The 20,498-nt window shown below is 43.6% G+C and overlaps 1 protein-coding gene across 1 annotated transcript in view; it reads left to right on the top strand.

The window, feature by feature from the left end:
- EXT1 (exostosin glycosyltransferase 1) overlaps positions 1–20,498 on the top strand; it is a 188,589-nt gene that overhangs the window by 154,540 nt on the left and 13,551 nt on the right. The window contains exons 3-5 of the mRNA XM_009881027.1: positions 8,995–9,088; positions 11,815–11,922; positions 15,643–15,762. Coding sequence (XP_009879329.1) covers positions 8,995–9,088; positions 11,815–11,922; positions 15,643–15,762 — 322 coding nt within the window. The remainder of the gene's footprint in view (positions 1–8,994; positions 9,089–11,814; positions 11,923–15,642; positions 15,763–20,498) is intronic.

Raw genomic sequence — 20,498 nt, 5'->3', positions numbered from 1 at the left:
GCTTAATGGAGAGCACAGTGTTCTTTATGCTAGAGTCCTCTGGACTCTGCTGGGTCCAGTTATTGGACTGTGGCATAAACGGGTGCAGAGCACTGTTTATTCATATTTTACCATTCAGGGCTTGTAATCAACCATTTCTCTTTCTCAGTTAAAATATTCAATATTTTATATGCCCAATACTGAAGCATTAAACTCAAAACTGATCCTCTTCAGCATTTTTTAACCTCAAGTTTTCAATAAGGAGCTATTTAAAAATAATTAAGAAAGACTTGGAGGCCTTTTTTTATTTTGACAGGCAGGAGGGAATCATCGGCTTCAGAGCCAGTAGGTGTTGACAGGTGAGAAATCTCACAATAAGTCTTTTATTTCTCTGCACTCTGAGGCTTTCAGGTATGTCCTGTAATCTCAAAATTAGAGTGGGTGGCAGATGAGCTAAAACCTGTTCCTTTGTTCAGAAAATGCAGTATGGATTTTTCTGTTTGGGTCTTTAATCCAAACTGATGCTTTAATAACTGAAATTCCAGTAGTGGGCGCTTTGTTTTTTTTTTTTTGCTTTTTTTTTTTTTAAGTTAGAGAGTAAATCAATAAGAAAACTGGCTTTGCAGTGGGATATTACCCCAAATATGTTCACAGCTGGACCATCACAGCATGTGAGGTCAGTTAATGGGACCAGATGGGACTATTTAGGACAAGTGTTTGACACTGCTTCACTGCTAGAAGGCGGCTAAAGTCTGAACAAAGTCATTCTGAGAAAGACAGAGTATGGCATCTGCAATTTTAAAAATTAGAATCGTAGAACAGTTAGAATGGAAGGGACTTTAAAGATCCTCTAGTTCCAACCTCCCTGACAATGGGCAAGGACACCTTCCACTAGACCAGGTTGCTCAAAGCCCCATCCAGCCTGGCCTTGAACACTTCCAGGGATGGGGTATCCACAACTTCTCTGGGCAACCCGTGCCAGTGTGTCACCATCCTCACTGTAAAAAAATTCTTCCTTATGTCCTGTCTAAATCTACCCTCCTTTAGTTTAAAAGCATTACCCTTATCCTATCACTACTGTCCCTGGTTAAAAGTCTCTTCCCATTTTCTTATAAGCCCCCTTTAAGTAGTGGAAAGTTGCTGTAAGTTCTCCCCAGAGCCTTCTCTTCTCCAGGCTGAACCACCCCAACTTTCTCAGTGTTTCTTCATAGGCGAGGTGTTCCATCCCTCTGTTCATTTCTGTGGCCCTCCCCTGGACCTGCTCCTACAGGTCCATGTCTTTCCTATGCTGAGAGCTCCAGAGCTGGATGCGGGACTCCAGGTGAGGTCTCACCAGAGCAGAGTAGGGGGGCAGAATCTCCTCCCTCGACCTGCTGGTCACACTTTTGATGCAGCCCAAGATAATTAGTTCTCTGTTGAAATGCCAAAACACACTGTCAATAGTTAGATACTACTTTCAACTTAATCCTGCATTTTTCTGTGCAGAGTACTGGAGAACAAGGCTGAGTAGATGAAGCCCAAGTTCAGGCTGCGTAGCGGTTTCTCCATCAGTGAAATGGAGATGCTGCTTTGTTCTCATGCTGGCAGGCTGAGGTTCTTTATATTAAAATATGCAAAAAAGAGTTTGTGATCTCCAGAAAATGGCAAGGGAGAGGTACTATAATGATGCAAAGTGTTCGTGTAATTTATTGTTAGAAGAATCCTATCAGAAAAGGCCTGCCTGAACCACTGGATCATCTTAACAGGTTGGTCTTATCTTGACCTTGTAGGGGTCCAGCAGCTTGATGGGCAGTAAGTGCCAGATGGACATATACATTTATGTCACTTTGGAGGGGGTGGCAGGGGAGGTGTGTCCACATAAAACTGTACCCTGTGGCTGTGTGTGTTCCTGTGCATGCATCCACACGTGCCAACATCAGCGTCTTCAGTGCTTTCCCACTGACCTGGAGGGTGTTGAATTCACAATATGTGGTGCTGCATTTACATTCCTCGGAAGATAGAAGCGAGCGGTGCATTTGCTTCCTCGTGGACTTCTCTTATTCAGGCATGTTGGGAGTTTTCTTGCTGCCAGCACAGCGAGGTGCTGCTGTGAAACAGGCGCTGTTAGAGGGTTTCAAAGCCTCGGAGCCAGCATTTGGTTTTAGAAGAAGCACTACACGATGCTGTTAGCAGGTTGCTGGTAACTGGGGCGTAACGCTGCCTAGAGGGGCACCTCGGCAAGGTTTGCCTCTGACACGTTACCTGCGAACCTTCTCTGGCACACTTGTTAAATAAGCAGTTGTCTTTGAACATCAAATGATGATGGTGAGACTGCATTTGCTACTGTGCAAGTCTACTTGTTCCAGGTGGTGTAACCGCCACACTGGGAGCTGGTTGGGTAGTATTTGGCAGTCCAAATGTTGCGCGTGCTTTGCATGCACCATATAGATTTACAGGGCTTTCTGTGTAAATATTTAGACAAAAATCGTTAAGAGCATTTTTATGTGTTAGAACGTACATTGACTTTAATGGCTTGTGCATTCAAATGTTTCTGTTCATAATATGGAAGTGAACTGAATCCAACCATGATGTCACTGAAGACTTCAAAGATGATTTAGATTTCAATAGTTACTGTCCATCTTAAATGTAACAAAGTTCCTTTAGCAGTACATTAAAGTGAAAACTCTACTTACGTGTTTTTCTTTGCTAAACCCACCTTCTGAAATAAAAGAAGATGCTGGCACAGAAAGGAGAAAAGAGTTGTACCTTGACATTAGTTGCTGAATGTTTGCAGAGTTTCGTTTCCATTGCCAGGCCTAGAAGAATCATGCAGGTTTTTCATTAATTCGTCCACATTTTCAGATTGGGCTCATGCTCATACCCGTACTCAGCCATTCCCTGGGTGCTGAGATCACTTTTTGTGTGTGCTGCCGCTGTACTTACACCGTAGCATCCCTTGGAGTCCTGCAGCCTGGGCGGCACGGCGGCAGCGGCTGCGGTAATGAACCAGGCTGAAAGAAATACTCCAATGGCTGCCTTTCAGCACTCGGCAAGAAAATCCTTTTTATGTTAGTTTCAAGGTCGTCAGATATCATTATAGCCAAGTATTAAAAATTTCAAAGAAAGGAGGCAGTGTGTTTGATTTATAGAATAATTATCTAGCTTTAGCTCTAACTTGGCTTTGGCAGTGGTTTTGCAAGCACTTGAAAATTAAATCCATTTTTTATGGCACTACAAGGTATTATCTCACAGCAAATGATAATTAAACACCTGTGAAATCAATTAGCCCTTTAAGCAGGGAAAAAAAAAAAAGTTTTCCAATTATGTTTTTGCACCTCCAAACTTTCTAATTCCAGAACCAGTGCTTGCGGAGAGGGAGATGAACTGCCAGCCAGTAGCCCGTTAACTGACATTAAGATCACCCCAAAGCATTGCGCAGCCGTAAATCCCAAAGCAAGCAGTTTGTGGCGACGGCACCCTTCCAAGTAGGATGCGTTAGCCTTTCGAGCTCAGTCTTGGGCAGCTATCTATCTGACGCACAGCTGAGCTGTCAGCTTTTCTACAAAGACAGTTACTCACTTGGTTTTTTCAATGCCAAGCTTTACTTGACAGTTTATTTAAAAGCCAGCATACCTTAATGGAAACCAAGCAACGAGACGCTCCGTGTGACAGAGTGGGTTTCTTTTCAGGCTCTCCAGCCAGTAGTTCAGAGCCATCTGCATTAAGCATTCACACACAGAAAACTGGCTGATCGGTTAATAGCTGAAAATTAATATGCTGGAAAACTGGAAAACACTCCACCATTTAGCCTTGCATTGTAGGAGTTTAATATCTGTCTTTGTAGCACTTGAACTGATCCAGGGACTTTTGGAAGATGCAGCGTGCATTTGTGGGCTTGCAGATTCAGGGAGGGAGCCCTGGACATAGTTGGTTAAGTGCCATAGCAGTTTTTGGCTCAGGAAAGAAAAAAACAGCTCTAGTCCCATCTGACATCTATGGCAGTATGTGCTGATACTCCCTGCCAAAGATGAGCTCCAGCACCTTCCAAGAGATGGATTATGTGTGCCACTGTTAAAATATGTACTGCTGGGTTAAACCCATCGTATTTGGTTTGGGTTCTGCTCCTGTATGTCCATCTGAATTTTGATAGCCGTAACATATAGCTGGTTTTCAGTGAGCACTGCATCACCGGAGAGGAGGGAGGCAGGCGAGGATGCTGGGGTTAGCATTCCTAAGGTCTGTCTAGCTGTTGGAGAAGCCACCAGTCATCTGTATCTCAGCTTTTCCATCTGTGAAATGGGAATGGTGATGGCATCCCGTATCAGTGTTCAGAGGATTAGATAAGAAAATATGTACACTGCTTTGTGATTCCTGTGTGACAGGTGACATATAGCTGGATAAAGTACGACAGTCATTACATCTGGGTAGCTGGACGTATCGGCTGGTCTGAACAGCCCGGCGTCCTTTCAGACCTCTCTTCAATCAATGGCCATGACGATGTGGCCTTGGAAAAAAGTAGTTTATATTAAAATGGGTAGTGAAAATGTTTCCCAGGCTAGTTTATAATCTCTTAAGTGTAGTGACATGGGGAAATGCTTAAGCTGTAAGAAGGAATGTACGGCATGGCTGATTAGTCACTGTAGAGGCTCTGCAGCCTGCCCGGGCTCCTTGGGATAATGGCGAACCAGGAATCCCAAGCAGCCCTCTAATCCACGTGCTGACTGACAAGGTCGGCACATCAGAAAGAAAAAAAAGGCGGGAAGGCGGGGGGGTGGGGAGGGATGGGGAAAGACAGCAGCAGCATGTTGGATCAAGAAGTTAAAATGGTAAGAGCATTTGGCTGAGCAGCATTTCTCCTTCGGATAATTGCCCACACAGCGTTGCAGTGTTTACACCTGCGTGATAGATGGGGCCGAACATGTTTTCTCAGCTATGGGTGGTAGCAGGGAGGGGATATTTCAATTAAAGTGTGAATAAATTAGAATTGATTACAAATAGAGCTATTTGTTTATGCTGCCTAAAAAGGTATTAGCTGTGAACAAGGTGCACTTAATCATTATGGAAGGAAGCCTGAAAGTTAATAAAACACACTGCTGATCCTTACAGAGGAATGCCAGCTTTGGGTTAAATCTGTAGCTATTTTTGTTTTAAAGCCCCAACTGTCATTTTGAAGGCATACGCATTTTGGATTTTAACATGTTTGAATGATGCAGCTGAGGCCCAGGCCAGGCCGACCCTAAAATTGGCAGTAAAATGTTACCTCCATGCGAGCGTGCAGAACGAAGGACCACAGGAATATGAGCAAGAAATGTGTGCCTCCCCTCCACGGGAGTCTTTGAACACCAAAACTGGGAGCTTTCTGGGAATAAACACCCTCCAAGCAAAGCAGATGACTCTTCTCAAAGCTTTCCTACAGTAAATGCTCAGGAAGATTAACTGTGAGTAGTAAAGGAAAGGGAAGCGTCAGAAAGAGTGGGACACCGAAGCAGCAGAAGTAAGGAAGAAGTGCCCGTCCGGCCGCCCACGCGGTGCCGGGGAGACAGCAGCACCGCCGCCAGTCGGACCACGGCTTGGTTGTGGCACGGGATCCCTCAGCTGCAAGTGGAGCCTGAAAAATCTCCATAGCCGGGTAAAACCAGAGCATCTGGATAGCCAAATAACGCAGATCCGTCCCCCCAAGCTGGCAGCTCCAGGTTTACAGAGACCACAGCGATGCAAGCTGGACAACCGTAACAAATCTCCCTGATATACGCAGACATTACCAGCTAATGGAAGTAGGTAGTTCTGAAAACAGATATAACCCCTGTTGCCAGGGGAGAAGAAGAAGAGGAGGCTCTGGGAGAACCTCTTCTAAACACTTGACTATCTTCTCTGTAACTTAAGGCCTCTCCACCAGTTGCAAGCAGGGTTATAATACTTCATTGCCTCCCCGAGGTCTTGTTGAGATTAGTCAGTGAAGATGGTGGGGAAATCAAGCCTGCTGTTGATGCGACCCTGGTATTTGCAATAGATGCCAGATCAAGACTTAATGTACGAGTGTCCTGCTGTAGCTGGGCGGGTGTTCCTGGGTATCGGGGCCAGCTCCGATTTCTCTCCTGGACAGGTGAAGGAGAAATTCCAAGTCCAGCAAAGATTTAACTCATAACTTAAATTTAACTCATTACCTTTAATCACAGAGATGTTGTCACTGACTCCACTGAAAGCATTTCCAAGTCAGAGTTAGTGGAAGTGCAGAGATGCTTTTCAGGTGAGACACGTGTGCTTCCTGTGTGGAAAAAAATGCCAATTGTACATAAGCAATTCCCCCCCCCCCCAACAAAACACTAGCAAAGCTCAAACCTGGTTCCTACAGGGCTGAGTAGGAAGGAGTCTGAAACTGAGGGTTGCCCTGATGCCTTCTGTCTCCACCGTGGCCTGTGGGATGGAGCTTCATTCACCGGGTGATGGGTTTGCGGCCAAGGTCTCCTCTGAGAGCTGCCTGGCAGGCTGAGAAAAACATACAACAGTCTCTGCTGCAAACTGGTCTCTAAAGTACTGTTTATTACATGTAAACGATTTCCTCTGCAAGTGATGCTTCAAATTACAAAGCTATGCTTGCAGCTTTGACAGAGATGTTTATGTATTTCTGGCTGGCTACATGTGTTGTGTGAAAGGCGTTTCCAAATTTGTATTTAAACATACTGGGCTATCTTCTGTCTTTTGGTGACGGCAGGGTACCCCTGGTGCTTTGTGTCCCACCCATGAACTAGTAGAAGTAAAACTAGCACCGTGTCTTTAAGGATTTCAAATAGATGCTTGATCACTGGGGGGATTTCAAATAGATGCTTGATCACTTGGTCACAGAGGGGGATTAAACTGGAAACCAGTCCGCTAGCACTGCGCTGAAAGATGGTGTTGAGTCACCTTAAAACATTTGGGTTGAAATTGCAGAGAAATTTCTTCATGAGAAGAATCGCTGGTGCAGTTCGTTCTCTGCAGCAGCTCTCAATGGATATTGCTTTACTCTGAGTCTGCTCCTGTTGTATTTGCGTGTTCTCCCTGAAGTGTGAATGGAAATTTTGTGCCCATAGATCAAGGTTAGGATGAGGCTCTCTGTGTACGTATGCTGTAGATAAATTACTTGATGACCATGAACCGTGCTATTCCAGAGCTCAGCAATAAATCACACGTTAGGCTTTAAAATGCACAAATAGGACCAAGACGCTAACTGGTTTTCAGGTAGGAAATTGTCGGCAAAATCCTTTTCCTTTTTTTTTTCCTTTGAGAATCTATCCTAACATCAGCAAATTAGATATGAAAGAAAAGGTGCCCAACATAAGATGCTACTGTCGTACGGAGGACTCCTTGTGCCGGCCTTGTTCTCTGCTTTTCTTTGTGTTCTGGTTCTGCCATCAACATTTTGTAGATAGTGTTGCATGCTGGGGTCTTAACAGGGTTTTACATTTTTAGCTAGCTAATGATGGGGACTTCTGACTGGCATATTCTAGCCCTACGGGGTATTCTATTTTTGGTATTTATTAACATTTTCTGTCATACAATATGCAGTGAAAGTGATGAGCCTCAGACCTCGGTATGTGAAAAAGGAATGCTTAAAAATGGCTACTTTTTTTTTTTTTTTTGGTATTCTAGTTTCCTAATATTTTCCCCCATGTCCTGTGTCACTGCTGGCTAGTGAACTAGGATGTGTCTGCCAATCAATCATCTCCCACACGGAGGAAAAGAAATTGCTGTCACTTGGATGCAATACGTACATGTGTATTTTAACCGAAGTTGAGATACAATTTTTTTAAAAAAATAGTACTTTAAAGTCTGTTTTGTAGTTTTAATTAATGCAACGAGAGTTTTTATTTTACTCTCAGTGGAGATAATCTTAATCCATTCACAGTGACCTTTTCTTGTGCAAATTAGCTGTACACGCTTGTTTAAGCAAATGGGCCTTTGCAAGATGCCTTTTCCTAAAGACGGAGCTTATAATTGAAAATTGGCTTACTCCCATCTGTCTGGCCTGCGTGAGAATACAAATGTAGATCCAGACATTTTTATATATAAAATATAATCATATACAAATGCATATACATACACATATACACTCATACTAAAAAACTGCCTGCAGGTTACGGTTAAATTAGATTATTAGTGTTAAAAAATTTCAGTGCCACAAGTTATCTGTCTACAGAGGCCAGGACACTCTGGAAAACGGAGGGTGTTTAATCTGGATCCTTTTGTATCAGACGGTGTCGGTGCCATTCACAGTTCCACGGGTTTGCCAGAAGTACAATTAGCTAATAACAGGCTGGAAACTGTTAGATTTTGATGTGTGTTTTTGGTAAATGGTTTTGAGGTGATTGATTGAATCAGAAAAAAAAACCAAACAAAACAGGAGTGTCCATAAGCACTTAAAGTTTTAATTCGGAGGAGCAGGGGTCGTTGCAGCTATGTGGTTCATTGCCAAAATTTGGCAGTTTATCCCTCTCACCACACAGGGCAATAACCACCAAGTGAGTCACTGTAACACCCCCTTTTCCCCCCCATCCTTTTTTTCGTGCCTGCTTGATAAGGGAATATTTTTTTGGCATAGCTTTTATGTTTTTTGCTTTGTACAAGCCTCTTGCGCAGAAATGAACACAGTTTTGCACGACTGACTAAATCTGAAAAGAAATCAGGGTCGCAGAAGTGCCACAACAATGCTTTGGGTATCAAAATCTTTAATACACGTTTATTGTTAGAACTAAGGCACGCCTGTTTGTGTAGAAATGACTGATTATTGCAAAGGCAAAATGATTTCCTTCATTCTCAGTTTCATTACCACTCTTCCCAGCTCTCTCCCATGGTGGTTGCTCCTTAGGGTGAACAAAAAGGAGCAGGGAGATGGCTGACACGCATGCACAGAGGGAGCTAGTTAACCTGGTGGTGAGCGGTCTTGGTCAGAGATGATTTTATCCAGATGTGTCTCAACAGCTGTTTGCATTTTCACGCCCAGTTACTCTAGGACTCACCACTAATTGAATTTTCTCTTTTCTCCCCTGTTCCTGTTAGGTATGATTACCGTGAAATGCTGCACAATGCCACTTTCTGTCTGGTTCCCCGTGGGCGCAGGCTTGGCTCTTTCAGGTTTCTGGAAGCCTTGCAGGTAAGAGCTGCAGTTGAAAGCATCGGCTACACTGGCTGCAATTCAGCATGCAATAGCAAGGAGATGGGGAGGAGGGAAATGTGTTTCATTTCCCTGGTGGACAGTAATCCACTTTGCGAAAGCCTCTATTCATACTTCTGGAGCAATTGGCAGCTTCTTCCCAGGAGAGGCTGAGCACTGAGCTCATCTGAAGGTTGAATTGTGTTACCTCCAGGAAAAGGGTTTCCCTGGATGTGGTGGGGCTGAGAGCTTGGACCAGTTTAGAGCTGTATTTTGTCAAGCTGTGAGACGTCCCATGGGAGACACTGGCCTCTACAAGTAAGCCCTGGGGCAGTAAAAACAGCTTGCTGTTTTCACTTAACCAAAACAGACCTGCTTACACATTGCCTGTCTTGAGATGGTGTTTGCTGAACGTGCAGAAGGTGACCCGGAGCTCGTAAAGCCCAGATGGAAGCTTCACATGAAGGTGGATATAGACTGATCTCTGGGAGCTTGGTGTGTCTGGGGCAGCACGCAAATCCCCTTCACCTCTTAAAAACATTTTAATTAATGGTGTCCCTTTTTTGTTGTTGGCCAGCAGCAGAGGCAAAAGGCGTTGCTCCTGAGTCACTGTGGCAGTGCGGCTTGGCAACATGGTGATCAAGCCTGACACTGACCTACTCTGGCTGTAGCTGGCGTGACTCTTTTTTTTTGGCAAGCATCAACTCAGCCCTGGGGTCCTGGGTCTTCAGTCAGCTGTACAGAGAATCTTGGGAGATGCTGCAGGGACTGGCATCTGGATTTCCATGGGGGCTGGAGTGGAGGAAAGGGGAGGCTGAGGCACTTCTTGTTGTCATTGAGATGGCAAATGAGGACACCTTACAGGGTCCTGCCTCTGGATGTCCTTTTGCCATTTTGGGAAGTGTCCCAGCATTGCCAGTAAAGCCATTAATGAATAGCATCACATCACTTGTCTTCATCAACCACAAAACGTCCCAGCCACTATTAAAGTGCATTGTTTACTGCAATGCAGAGCAGGATTCAGGTTCCTAAGTGTAGGTGTATAATGTGATTTTAGAAGCCGTGGGGTACCCTTCTGGCATTCTGCTGCTTCTCCAGAACTTCTCCAGTAGATCCTGTGTCATGTCTGCCAGCCTTTGATGGGTTTCTTGGATACCTTAGAGTATCCCAAATGTGCTGGACACTTAGGTTTAACCACTAAACCCCACTCCTACCGTCACATTTGAGATCCAAGTTCTGGACTGTCACTTACCTCTTTGTTCCTACTCATGAGAGGATTAGGAGCCTGCAAAGCGTGTTCCCTTTCCAGCCTCTTTGGAGGAAGAAGTGGGACTGGCTTATTTGGCATCACGAGTCACTTCAGATCCTCATGAAGAGCACTGTTCAGCTCTTCTGTCATCTGGGCCACAAGTCATGCGGCCTCTGTTAGATGTGTTGTCTCAGAAGAATAAATCAGGGAGTGTATCTCACTGTACAGAACTTGGAGGCTCCAGGTCAATGATGGTAAAATGCAGGCACTGAGGATTTTCCTAGCAGGCTAGCAGAAGCATTCACCGATTATGATGAATTCCCAATTCCTGTCTGGCTCCAGGGCACGTTGAAAGACGAAATCCACATTAGTGGAATGTTTTAAACATGAAAACACATTGCTAAGTGTTTTCTGCTTGGATTTTTCATGCATTAATATCATTTCCTTACAGAAGATCACAGTTCTTTACACGTTATAAGCACTGCTGTAACGCAGAGGCTTGACCAGTCTAAGACTCTGTGTGTAATACATGTTACCAAGGAAGGTACAGCAGTCTGAAAGGTTCCTCTTTATACCATCTTTTGAGAGGTACAGGAGGGACTGACACCAGCCGGGACCAAATTCAGAGCACTTATGCTTGGCTTGATCCAAAAGAAACCGCACCAGAGCACGGGCTCGATGCAGATCCTTTGGTAGTAGGTTCTTGCGTCACATCAGGAGGCCTTTGGTTTGGATCTCATGTGCGATCCAGCTGACCAGAACGTAGTGGCAATCATTTATTTACGGAAATACTGAATATTCACAAACTTGCTGTCTGTGCAGAGGAGCTTGTGGAACTCGTAAAAGATTAAATAATTTAGAGAGATCATACTAGTACAAAATAGATCCTAAATATGTATACTCTTTGTTTGTTTTAAGACAGAAAGCAATTCTTATTTTTGTAGACGGGTGATGACAGATGAGTTGTGTTTGTGCAATTGCCTCTGTCTGGAGAGCTGATATCAAACAGGATAGGGAATTCACTCCTCCTTTGTGGAAAAACTGCTCTGGAATTAAATGTGATATACATTTTCTGTAGGGTTGTCGTGCAACATATTATAAAAATTGAGGGAGTTAGTGCCCTGCTGAATGGTTCACAAAGCAGCGAGGGAGGCCATCATTTTGTATTAAATTCTCCGGTGTTACATCTACAGCATTTTAACAGTTCTGCCCTCGCCTGGCAGCATAAGCACCGAATTTCAAATGCCTCTCTCCATGCAAACCCCACCTTTCAGTGAATATGAATAAGCGCAAAATGGAAAACTGTAAACATTTGGGCTGCCCTCCTGTGGCCTCTAGCTTCTGGCATTCTTCGCCGCGTCGCCTCTCCTTCTGAGCTTGTGAAGAAAACAACGGTCATGGTATTGGCGCAAGCCTCAAAACTTGCCCTAATCATCGGGTACCCGCTAACCACCGCGATGCCTCTGTGTGCATGCAGGCTGCCTGCGTCCCGGTTATGCTCAGCAACGGATGGGAGTTGCCGTTCTCGGAAGTGATTGATTGGAACCAAGCTGCCGTCATAGGCGATGAGAGATTGTTATTACAGGTAAGAAAAAGACCGCGGCCTTCAGCAGATCAGTTGATTATTGCTGCCGCCATCTAAATGGACGGGGAAGATGAATCCAAAAGGTCAGGGCTGTAAAAGAATTTTTATCATGAAGAGATTGTCTGTGTCACACTGGCTATGAACTCATTTAATATGACATCATTCATTTTTTGACCTGAAGGTCATTGCAGCCACCAGGCCACATTCTTAAATGCAAGAGACTCTCTTATTTTTCCTAAGAGCATGAAATCTCTTCTGGTGTGGAGCACCTGGATGCCTCTCTGAGGCAGGACTGTCCTGGGCCTGGTGCTCTGATGAGAGAGAAGACATTTGAAGGCAAGTTCTGCTCTCATCCTTCAAAATAGTTTATCCTCAGGGGTCCCACCAGTGCTATGTGTCTGGCGGGCAGGTACTGAAGGGACTCATCAGGAAAGCGGGTATTTTCTCCGACAGGAGTTACCACCTAACAGTTTTGTGGGAAGCAGAATCTGTCCCTTTTCTGATATCTGGACCACGTAACATTGCCTTCTGAAGCAGTGTTCATGTCACTTATTGTTAATCTCCTTGCGATCATGGAACAAAAGTCGGCTGAGAAGTTAAAAATTCCCTGCTACCTTCAGCACCTACTTTGGTTTTAAATTCACTACTTTTTTTTTTTTTTTTCTGTTTCCCTAGTTGGTTTTATAGTCTAAATACATTCGGTAAAGTATGTGGAGAAGTTGGTGTTAGAAAAAGCTCTTGAAAAGTTGGTTTCCCAGGAGTAGCATTTGATAAAATGCTGTAGCCTAGCATGAAGCTGAGATCCACAAGATTTACAATAGCCACTAAGTAGCCACTAAGTAGCCACTAAGAGGGATTTTTTTCATGGTTGAATTTAACTCATTTCCAAAGTAGCAAGCTGTTGTCATCCATGGAGAGAAGCCTTCAAAGGTACAGGTGTCTCGGCACCCCAAAAATGAAGTACCTTTGAAAATTTTAGTAGATGCCTATTTACTTGTCTGAAGAAGTAAATATTTGTGAAGAGCTGGCCTAGCAAGCCTTGCGAAGTGCTGCCTATTCTCTTTAATGTGATACAAGCTGCAAATATAAAAGGGCCATTTCATTCTTGCTTCTGAGTTTCTGATTCATTTTTCTGAGCAAAGTTATTTCTCTCTTTAAATAATAATAATTTGCTGATCTTCATGCTTTCCGGTAACATGCCATTCGTTCTCTTCACAGCTGCTTCCATATTGAACAGCTACTGCACCGTTATTAACAGTGTTTTTAAAGAGCTGGCAGAGGGCCTGAATGTCTGTTCTGGGAAATCTTTTTGTTATGTTACAGTTTTTCATTTCCTGTTTGAGAGCAGCTCGAATGTTTTTATTTGCATATTCTCCTCATCATAGCGCTGGGAGAGCTTAATCCAGCCTTTCCGCATTTATTTGTGCAGGATGGTTTTTCCCTTCCCCCTACTTATTACTGAAATGACCTTTTATTAAGACGTCATCCCGTTCTAATAATTCCAGTGTAATCCCGCCAGATTAGTATTAATACATCATTTTCCCCACCTGTCTTTCTGGACAAGTAGATTAATAACTAATAGGCAAATGCAGTTAAAATGGGAGCTCTGATTTTTCTTTCCAGCTGTTGTAACAGAGCAGACACCAAGGCTTTTTTTTAACCTTGGCACTGCTTGCAGGCACTCACACGCACGGTGTGGTCTGTAAAATCATAACTTCTTGCAGTAACCTTCACAGTCAGAGCAGCCCTCCCTTTCAAAAGACGTAGTTGGGAATGAGTATTGATTTTATTTCTCACTCCTGCACGTACATACACACTCAAGGATGCCCATAATGCAATGAAATGTTTAAGTTTATAGAAAAAATGCCATATCACCACGGTGACGTGACTTTGATCATGTGTTTGTTGTTGATAATGATCAAGGTGTGATTAAGACACATCTGCATAGAGCCCATACAGGTAATGTTCATTATTCCTCTACTTACTGGAAAAGTAATGAAAAGAAAGAATATTCACTCCAAAAAATTAAATTTGAAGCAGTTCATCACTGTTTGGACGTGATCAGTTAGAAAAACATGCACTAATACAGTTTTTTAGCTTTTATCTTTTATACTAGTTTTGCAGGGAATATTTTACCTAAAGGGCCTATAGAGAAGGAACGTACAGTACCATCTTCAACAGCCTGAACATTTTCTTCTGTTCCACCATGCTGTAGTGCTAACTCTCTCATAAGCTCAAATCCTGTATTATAGTTAACAGTGCCTCTAAAATGAAGGTCTAAGAGATGAAGGTCTTAGAGGAAACAGATTGTCCCACCTGGTACTGTACCCTGTGGAGTCGTGGTCCTTTTGGACGCAGTCTCCACACCTGCATGCAAAGTATGCTGTAAAGAATTTACCGATTCTTGTGGAAATTTTTTACATTTAAATTCTTAAAATCTCGAATTTTCTTTGCGAAAATGTTTCATCTGAAATCATTTGATTCAGGAGCATGTGAAAGCAAATAACGATCACTGCCACCTCTCAGAATATTTTAGGAATAAGCAAAGTGTGTTCTGGTCAGGAAAGAGCGGGGTGTGGTGGAGTGCGGGTAAACTTCAGAGTAAGCTGTGATATGCAAAAAGCAACACACAGCCCAGGTATGTGCTTTTAGAACTGGCAACTTCAGTAAAAGATTTATGAGAAATGAGTGAGAACAAAGTGGCCTAATTCAAAATTACAAATAAATAGGTGCAAAAGCACAACGCTTCATTCCTAGAAAAAAAAAGAACACAAGTCAGCAAAGTATCCTAGATGCCTTTCTGGTGCTGTGAGTAGCTCTTGCAATTGAAGCAAATTGCAGTTAAATTCCCTTGATAATGTCACTTGGCATTGTCGAAGTGGTTTACTGGAGGCCTTGGTCAGGGTCCTAAGAAGTTAAGCAATGATACGTATGTACATTAGTTTCCCTCCAGTGGGGAAGAGGGACACGGGGGTGGGTAAAGACATAGAATTGAAGCCATCCCCTTCTGATCCAGTGAGCAGTTAAATTTTTTAATGGCAAAGCATTATAGCAGGACAATTTGGGTTGTATTTATAAGGCAACTTATACCAGGATTAATGGATTGATTTAATGGAAAGGGGAAAAAAGAAGCAATGTTTTCCCTTGTGGATAACAGGTATTGTGGAAGTCATTATTCTTTCCACCCATAGTAATGTGGAAAATGCAATTTGATCCATAGGCTCCCAAAAAGTGGAGTCTTACTTAAGATGTTGCTATGTTTTCCTTAGGGCACTTAGTGCTGCAGTCAATGCAATTCCAGATCCCTTTAATATACTTTGAGAGTGGGGATTATTGTTGGACTCTCAAGACGTGCAGCTACTAGTTTGTTAAAATACTAGTCCGTGAAAACCTTTGTGCATGAGGGATGTATGGAGGAGCTCCTTACTGTGCCACGCCACAGTGCTGGGGACAGGGAGCTTTTGTTACCATAAACCAATCAAAAACTAAAAGAAAGCAGATTAAAAAAAAATCATATATTCAGTACCAAAGGTTATAAAGGGTTGTGTCTCGTTCATTTTACATCAAGGCTTTAGCTGTTGACACACGCATCTCTGTCGGACAGGAGCGCTGAAGCTGTGCAGTTTGCTAATAGAGGAGAGGGCTTGTCAGCAGCATATTAATTCGATGAGATTGTGTTGTTTTCTGAAGCTTCTGACTATATTACATCTTGTATTACAGATTCCTTCTACAATCAGGTCTATCCATCAGGATAAAATCCTAGCACTTAGACAGCAGACACAGTTCTTGTGGGAGGCTTATTTTTCTTCAGTTGAGAAGATTGTATTGACTACACTAGAGGTGAGTAAAAATTGTCTGGGACCTTGCCGAGCAGCAAGATTTCCGTACCTGTCCAACTGCTCCTGTCCTCAGCCAGTGTTGGACCTTGGTTTTCATGACACGCGATTGGTCACTGGGAAAAATACTTGGCATCTTGATAAGTTTCCTCCCCGAAGGAAATACTTTCTTCATTATCGGAATCCGCATTAGAAAACTGACAAGGTGATAAATGGGAGCTACCTGGCGCATGGAAAGGTTGTCATGTGTGATCCTGCCTTTGCAAGGCTTTATGGCTTATGAATCACTATCCTTGTCATTGGTAGTGAATGTGTTTCTTTAAGAAACCTTTCTGGAATTCATTTTGGGAAAAATATTACTGTAAAGCTCTTCCGTGACCATTCCTTAACATTTTGAAGCCTTGTGATGGGGCTGTTGGTCTGGCTGAAGGAAAACGGGGGACTTGTAAATCACTGGGTCTTACCTTCACACACAGGGTAAGGGAAAGGCCTGATCATCCTTATGAAATATTAATAAATAATCATAATTGGACTGCTATTAAACAGGGAGACAGATGATCTCAAATGTGGAGAGAATCTTTTCTGAATTCAGAGACAGAGGAGAGATGAAAGGCTCTTTAGAAGTAGGGCCCAGGCTACAATTTCAAAAGCAGGTTTCTCATCTAATTGTTTCGCAATTTTGCACATAAATTTTTGACACACTTTTACCACTGAAAGTAGCTCGCTTTGTAGGTGCAAATGCATTCGTCTTATGCTAATTCTTCTGCAATTGCATCCGTCTTTGTGAACAGTTGTAAAGCTCCACATTTCCCGCTGTGCCTGCTTTCCCCTGAAAACTGCAAATGAGTGCTGCTGCCCGCAGTACAGGTTGCCCATGGCTGATCTACCTCCAGCTGCTGCAAGACAGTCCCTTAGGTTTTTCTGTGCCAGTGAGGAAAACCAGCCAGGGAACGTTTTTGGAGCCCCTGGCATAGTTATCCTCACGATGCTCTCCTCCCCTCGGAAGGGCGTATCTTCATCTGTGCTGCCTGTTGGGAACTGCTCTGCATCCTCAGACTCCCCATAAGCACTGATGACGTAGTGATAATTATCACAGCCCACGCCAGGATCGGACTAACAAAGCTGGAAGACCACGTGCCACTGCTCACAGTCTAATTTGCCCTTACACAGTACCCTTAGGGTGCCTCCTGTATCACCTGCCCCTTCCCTGCATGTACCCTGTTATCATTAGGGATTGCTAAAAGGAGGGGGGTGCGCAACTCTCCTTGCTGCCCCTCTTCTGCTTGTGCTGGGGCTGGTCTCAAGGGGACGTAACCTGCAACCCCCACGACCTTGGTGTCCATCGCATCAAGCTCCAACGCTCACAGATGTGGCTTTGGTGCTGCCCTGGGACACGTTGGCCCATGTGGCCGCCAGTGCCCAGGGGACAGCAAAACCCGTAATAAAGCTGAAGCAGCTGGGCAACCAGCAAGCTGGCATTCCCGCTCGGAGGGGAAAAACTAAAGCAAAACCAAGAATCTTCCTGGAAGGTTTAATTTAATGAAACCAAGTAATGTATGCCTGGTGTTGAAGTTATGTTCTGGCTTTTTTCATTTGTTTGCGAGGGTGGTTTTGGTTTGAGGGTTTTTTTGTTTATTTTTTAATTCAGACTCTCAGAAATTTTTGAGACAGCTAAGAGGGATTCTGTTCTTATGAACAAATACTCGTTTCACATTTCAACTTGCCTACGTAAAGTCCTGAGTTGACTTTCCTTAGGAAAGGAGTAAAACAGTTGAGAGTGACTTTTGGTGTCCAAAATCTCCAAGCAGTATATCCTTTTCTTAAAGCCTGATGCCTGAAAGTAAATTCCCGGCAGGATTATTTTTTTTCTGGTGGATGTTATCCATCTTCTGTTGTAACAGTGTTGCATCAGAGTGCTCTGATGATGCTAGATATCATCAGAATAATCATTTACCTCCTGACTGCAGCGCTGGTACATGTCCACTTGTGAGGATATCAGTACAGAAAAAGTCTCCACCAAATCAGATGTCTGTAAGCACATCACAGCTCTCCTCTGCCCTTTGTCCTCGACACCTCTGAAAACATCAAGTCACATTTTAAGGTCCTGGATTTTCTCACGGTGTTTCGTGGCCTGAGCCAAACAACTTATAGGCCCAAATAAAAGGTTTGAATCATCTGGCCGGCAACCCCACATTGCAGGCACAAAGGAACTGCCCAATGCTGTGGACATGGTGTGGGTTAGGAAATTATGTTCATGAGTGTCTGCTGCAGGCTGGTGAGTGGGAGTGCTGGCAGCACAGCAGTGGACTGCTGCAAACACCATCTGGACGCATGTTGCAGTGTATCTGCACTTCTTTAGCTTTGTCTTCTCTGAAAACAAACCCAGAACATCCCTAAATCCCTGTGTGGTGTGCTCAGTCCTCTGCTCGGGAAGAGGAGGGGAGAGGCACAGCACAAAGCACAGACAAGAAATGTTTGATACTTGGCCGGGGCATGTTGAGAAGCAGCAATGATTAAGGCAATATGTGAACTTTCTGAAGTGTGAGGATGAGGGAGACAAAAATACTGGACTATTAATGGATTCCAAAATGAAAAGGGAGATCTCGCCAGAGATCCTAACCCCTTCCTTCTCTTATTAAACTTGTGTCATGCCTCATCACTGTAGAGATCATGTAGCTGCTGTCTCTGCAATACGTGCAACGCTATACATTCTGCATTTTAATTGATTGGTCCTCCGTGTTATCTTTTTTTATACTTTCCCGTTCTCTTTCTGCCAAGTTGTCTTTTCTCCCCTCTGTCGTGACAGACAGCTAGGTTTCTTGTGCAGAGTGTGATAAATTAATCTTCCATTTTTTAACTGTGATAAATCACCAGGGCCGTCTCCCCAGCCTGGTGTGGGACTGCACTGGTGAGGTTTGTGTGCCTGACATGCACAGAAGGCTGCATGTGCTGCGTGGCACCGGGGACCTGCTCCGTGTTAGAGCTGCGCTCACTCCGGGTGCGCTGAGGCAGCGTTGAATGCGAGCCATGTGTTTCCCCTGCAGCCTTGTTGGCTACCAGCGCAATGGAAAACTCTACCGTCTGTGAAAACCTCCTGACCGTGTAAATTCGCAGACTTCTCCTTATCTGATTATGCCCCAGTTCTGAGAAAGCAGGAGGAAGGAGCTGTAATATTTAGGCTTTGTGGTAAACACTGGAAAATATGTACTTTCTAGGTTCTGTCTTTGTTTAGTGGCGTAACTTGCAGATGGAGAAACAGCACTCGTCTTTTTTTTTCCTCTCCCCACTACCATGCAGGAGATCTGACAACTGATACACCTAACTTTCCAAACAGAAATGTTCAGATATGCTCCTCTCAGTGATGGAAATACAGTCCTGAGTCTGTTATTCCGAGACCAAAAAAAAAAGTTAAATTAACTTAGGCATGTGAGCAAATTATTGCATATTAGCTATGGTAATTGGCTGTTGGCAAAAGTAAGACAAGCATGCAAACACTTAACATTTACCCCAATTTAGCAGTGTGTGTATCGCTGCCAGCAGTGGATCATCTAACACAATGTAACCGGTGTTTTAATGTTTTTTTTGGTCACGGCAATCAAAAACTCAAGGAAACCCACTGCTTGTGGCAACACTTATTCATGTTCTGTATTGACCAAATGTCAATATTTGAAGATTTTAAGGTCAGAATGAATGATGAGGGATCAGCTTTAGTCCAACTTCAGAGCCACAGAGTTTCACCCAGGTGTGCCTATGTTAAACCCAGAGAGGTTGGGTTGGGAGAGCCAGCGTGTTCTCAGCACTTGAGCCCTGTGCAGTACATAAACTGCCAATTACGTGAAATCTCCATAGGAGATCCCAGAAGATGAGCTGCGGAAGAAGGCAAGGCAATCCTGCTTAGCCGACTTAGGGGAAAATTCTTTCTTCACCGTGCCCCAGCCCTTTGCAGTGTCCCATCTCCAGACCTGCCAACCTCCGATGTTCTGATGCACATCTGTAAGAACGTGTGGCACAACAGCAGATTACACTTTGAAGGTTGCATCTTATTTGGAGGCTGAATTTGTCCAGTTATAGCTTCGCACCCCAAAATCTTGTTATGCCTTTGCAGCAAGTTTGAAAAAGCTCCCGTTGGTGTAAGAACCACTATAGTTCTTGCATGCTGGCAATTGATCTGAAGTAACTGTAATTAGTTTTATAAATACACATTAATTGTACAGCCCTGTATCTTTTTTTTGTGGCTTGTGGAATTTCAGATGATAAAGTAGATGACTTAAAAATCTCTTCTGACCTTAAAAATCTAGGAATCTATGTTTGTGGCGCTGTACAGAGACGGACAGTAGTTGCCAAAAGACCTTTTTCTTTTTTGTCCAACGAGGAACTGTTGTAGAACTGAGACGTGGAATCAGTGATGTATCCAAATGCTAATATCCCTTTATAATTAAGCAAAAATGAATAATTAGTGCAGCCTGATTTGCTGAAAGTCTTTGTGGTTTTGAATGCTCTCATTATCTCAAAATAATACCTAGCTTTGTAATGTCATCCTCAAATAATTATTTTCTGTGAGTTCTGGATAGTGAAACTGGCAATGAACTAATCAGGCTTACAACTGCTAAGATACTCTAATAGACAAAATATTTGACTTGAAATACAAAATGCAATGAATTGCTAGGTCCCCATGTCCAGAGAGACTAATGAGGTGCTCTGAAACCTACTGCACAAAGCCTGAGCAGCTGAAGTGGTGTC

Source organism: Charadrius vociferus, unplaced genomic scaffold (assembly GCF_000708025.1).
Source record: "Charadrius vociferus isolate BGI_N301 unplaced genomic scaffold, ASM70802v2 scaffold2, whole genome shotgun sequence".
Classification (NCBI taxonomy): Eukaryota; Metazoa; Chordata; class Aves; order Charadriiformes; family Charadriidae; genus Charadrius; species Charadrius vociferus.
This window is presented reverse-complemented; position numbering and strand designations above follow the sequence as displayed.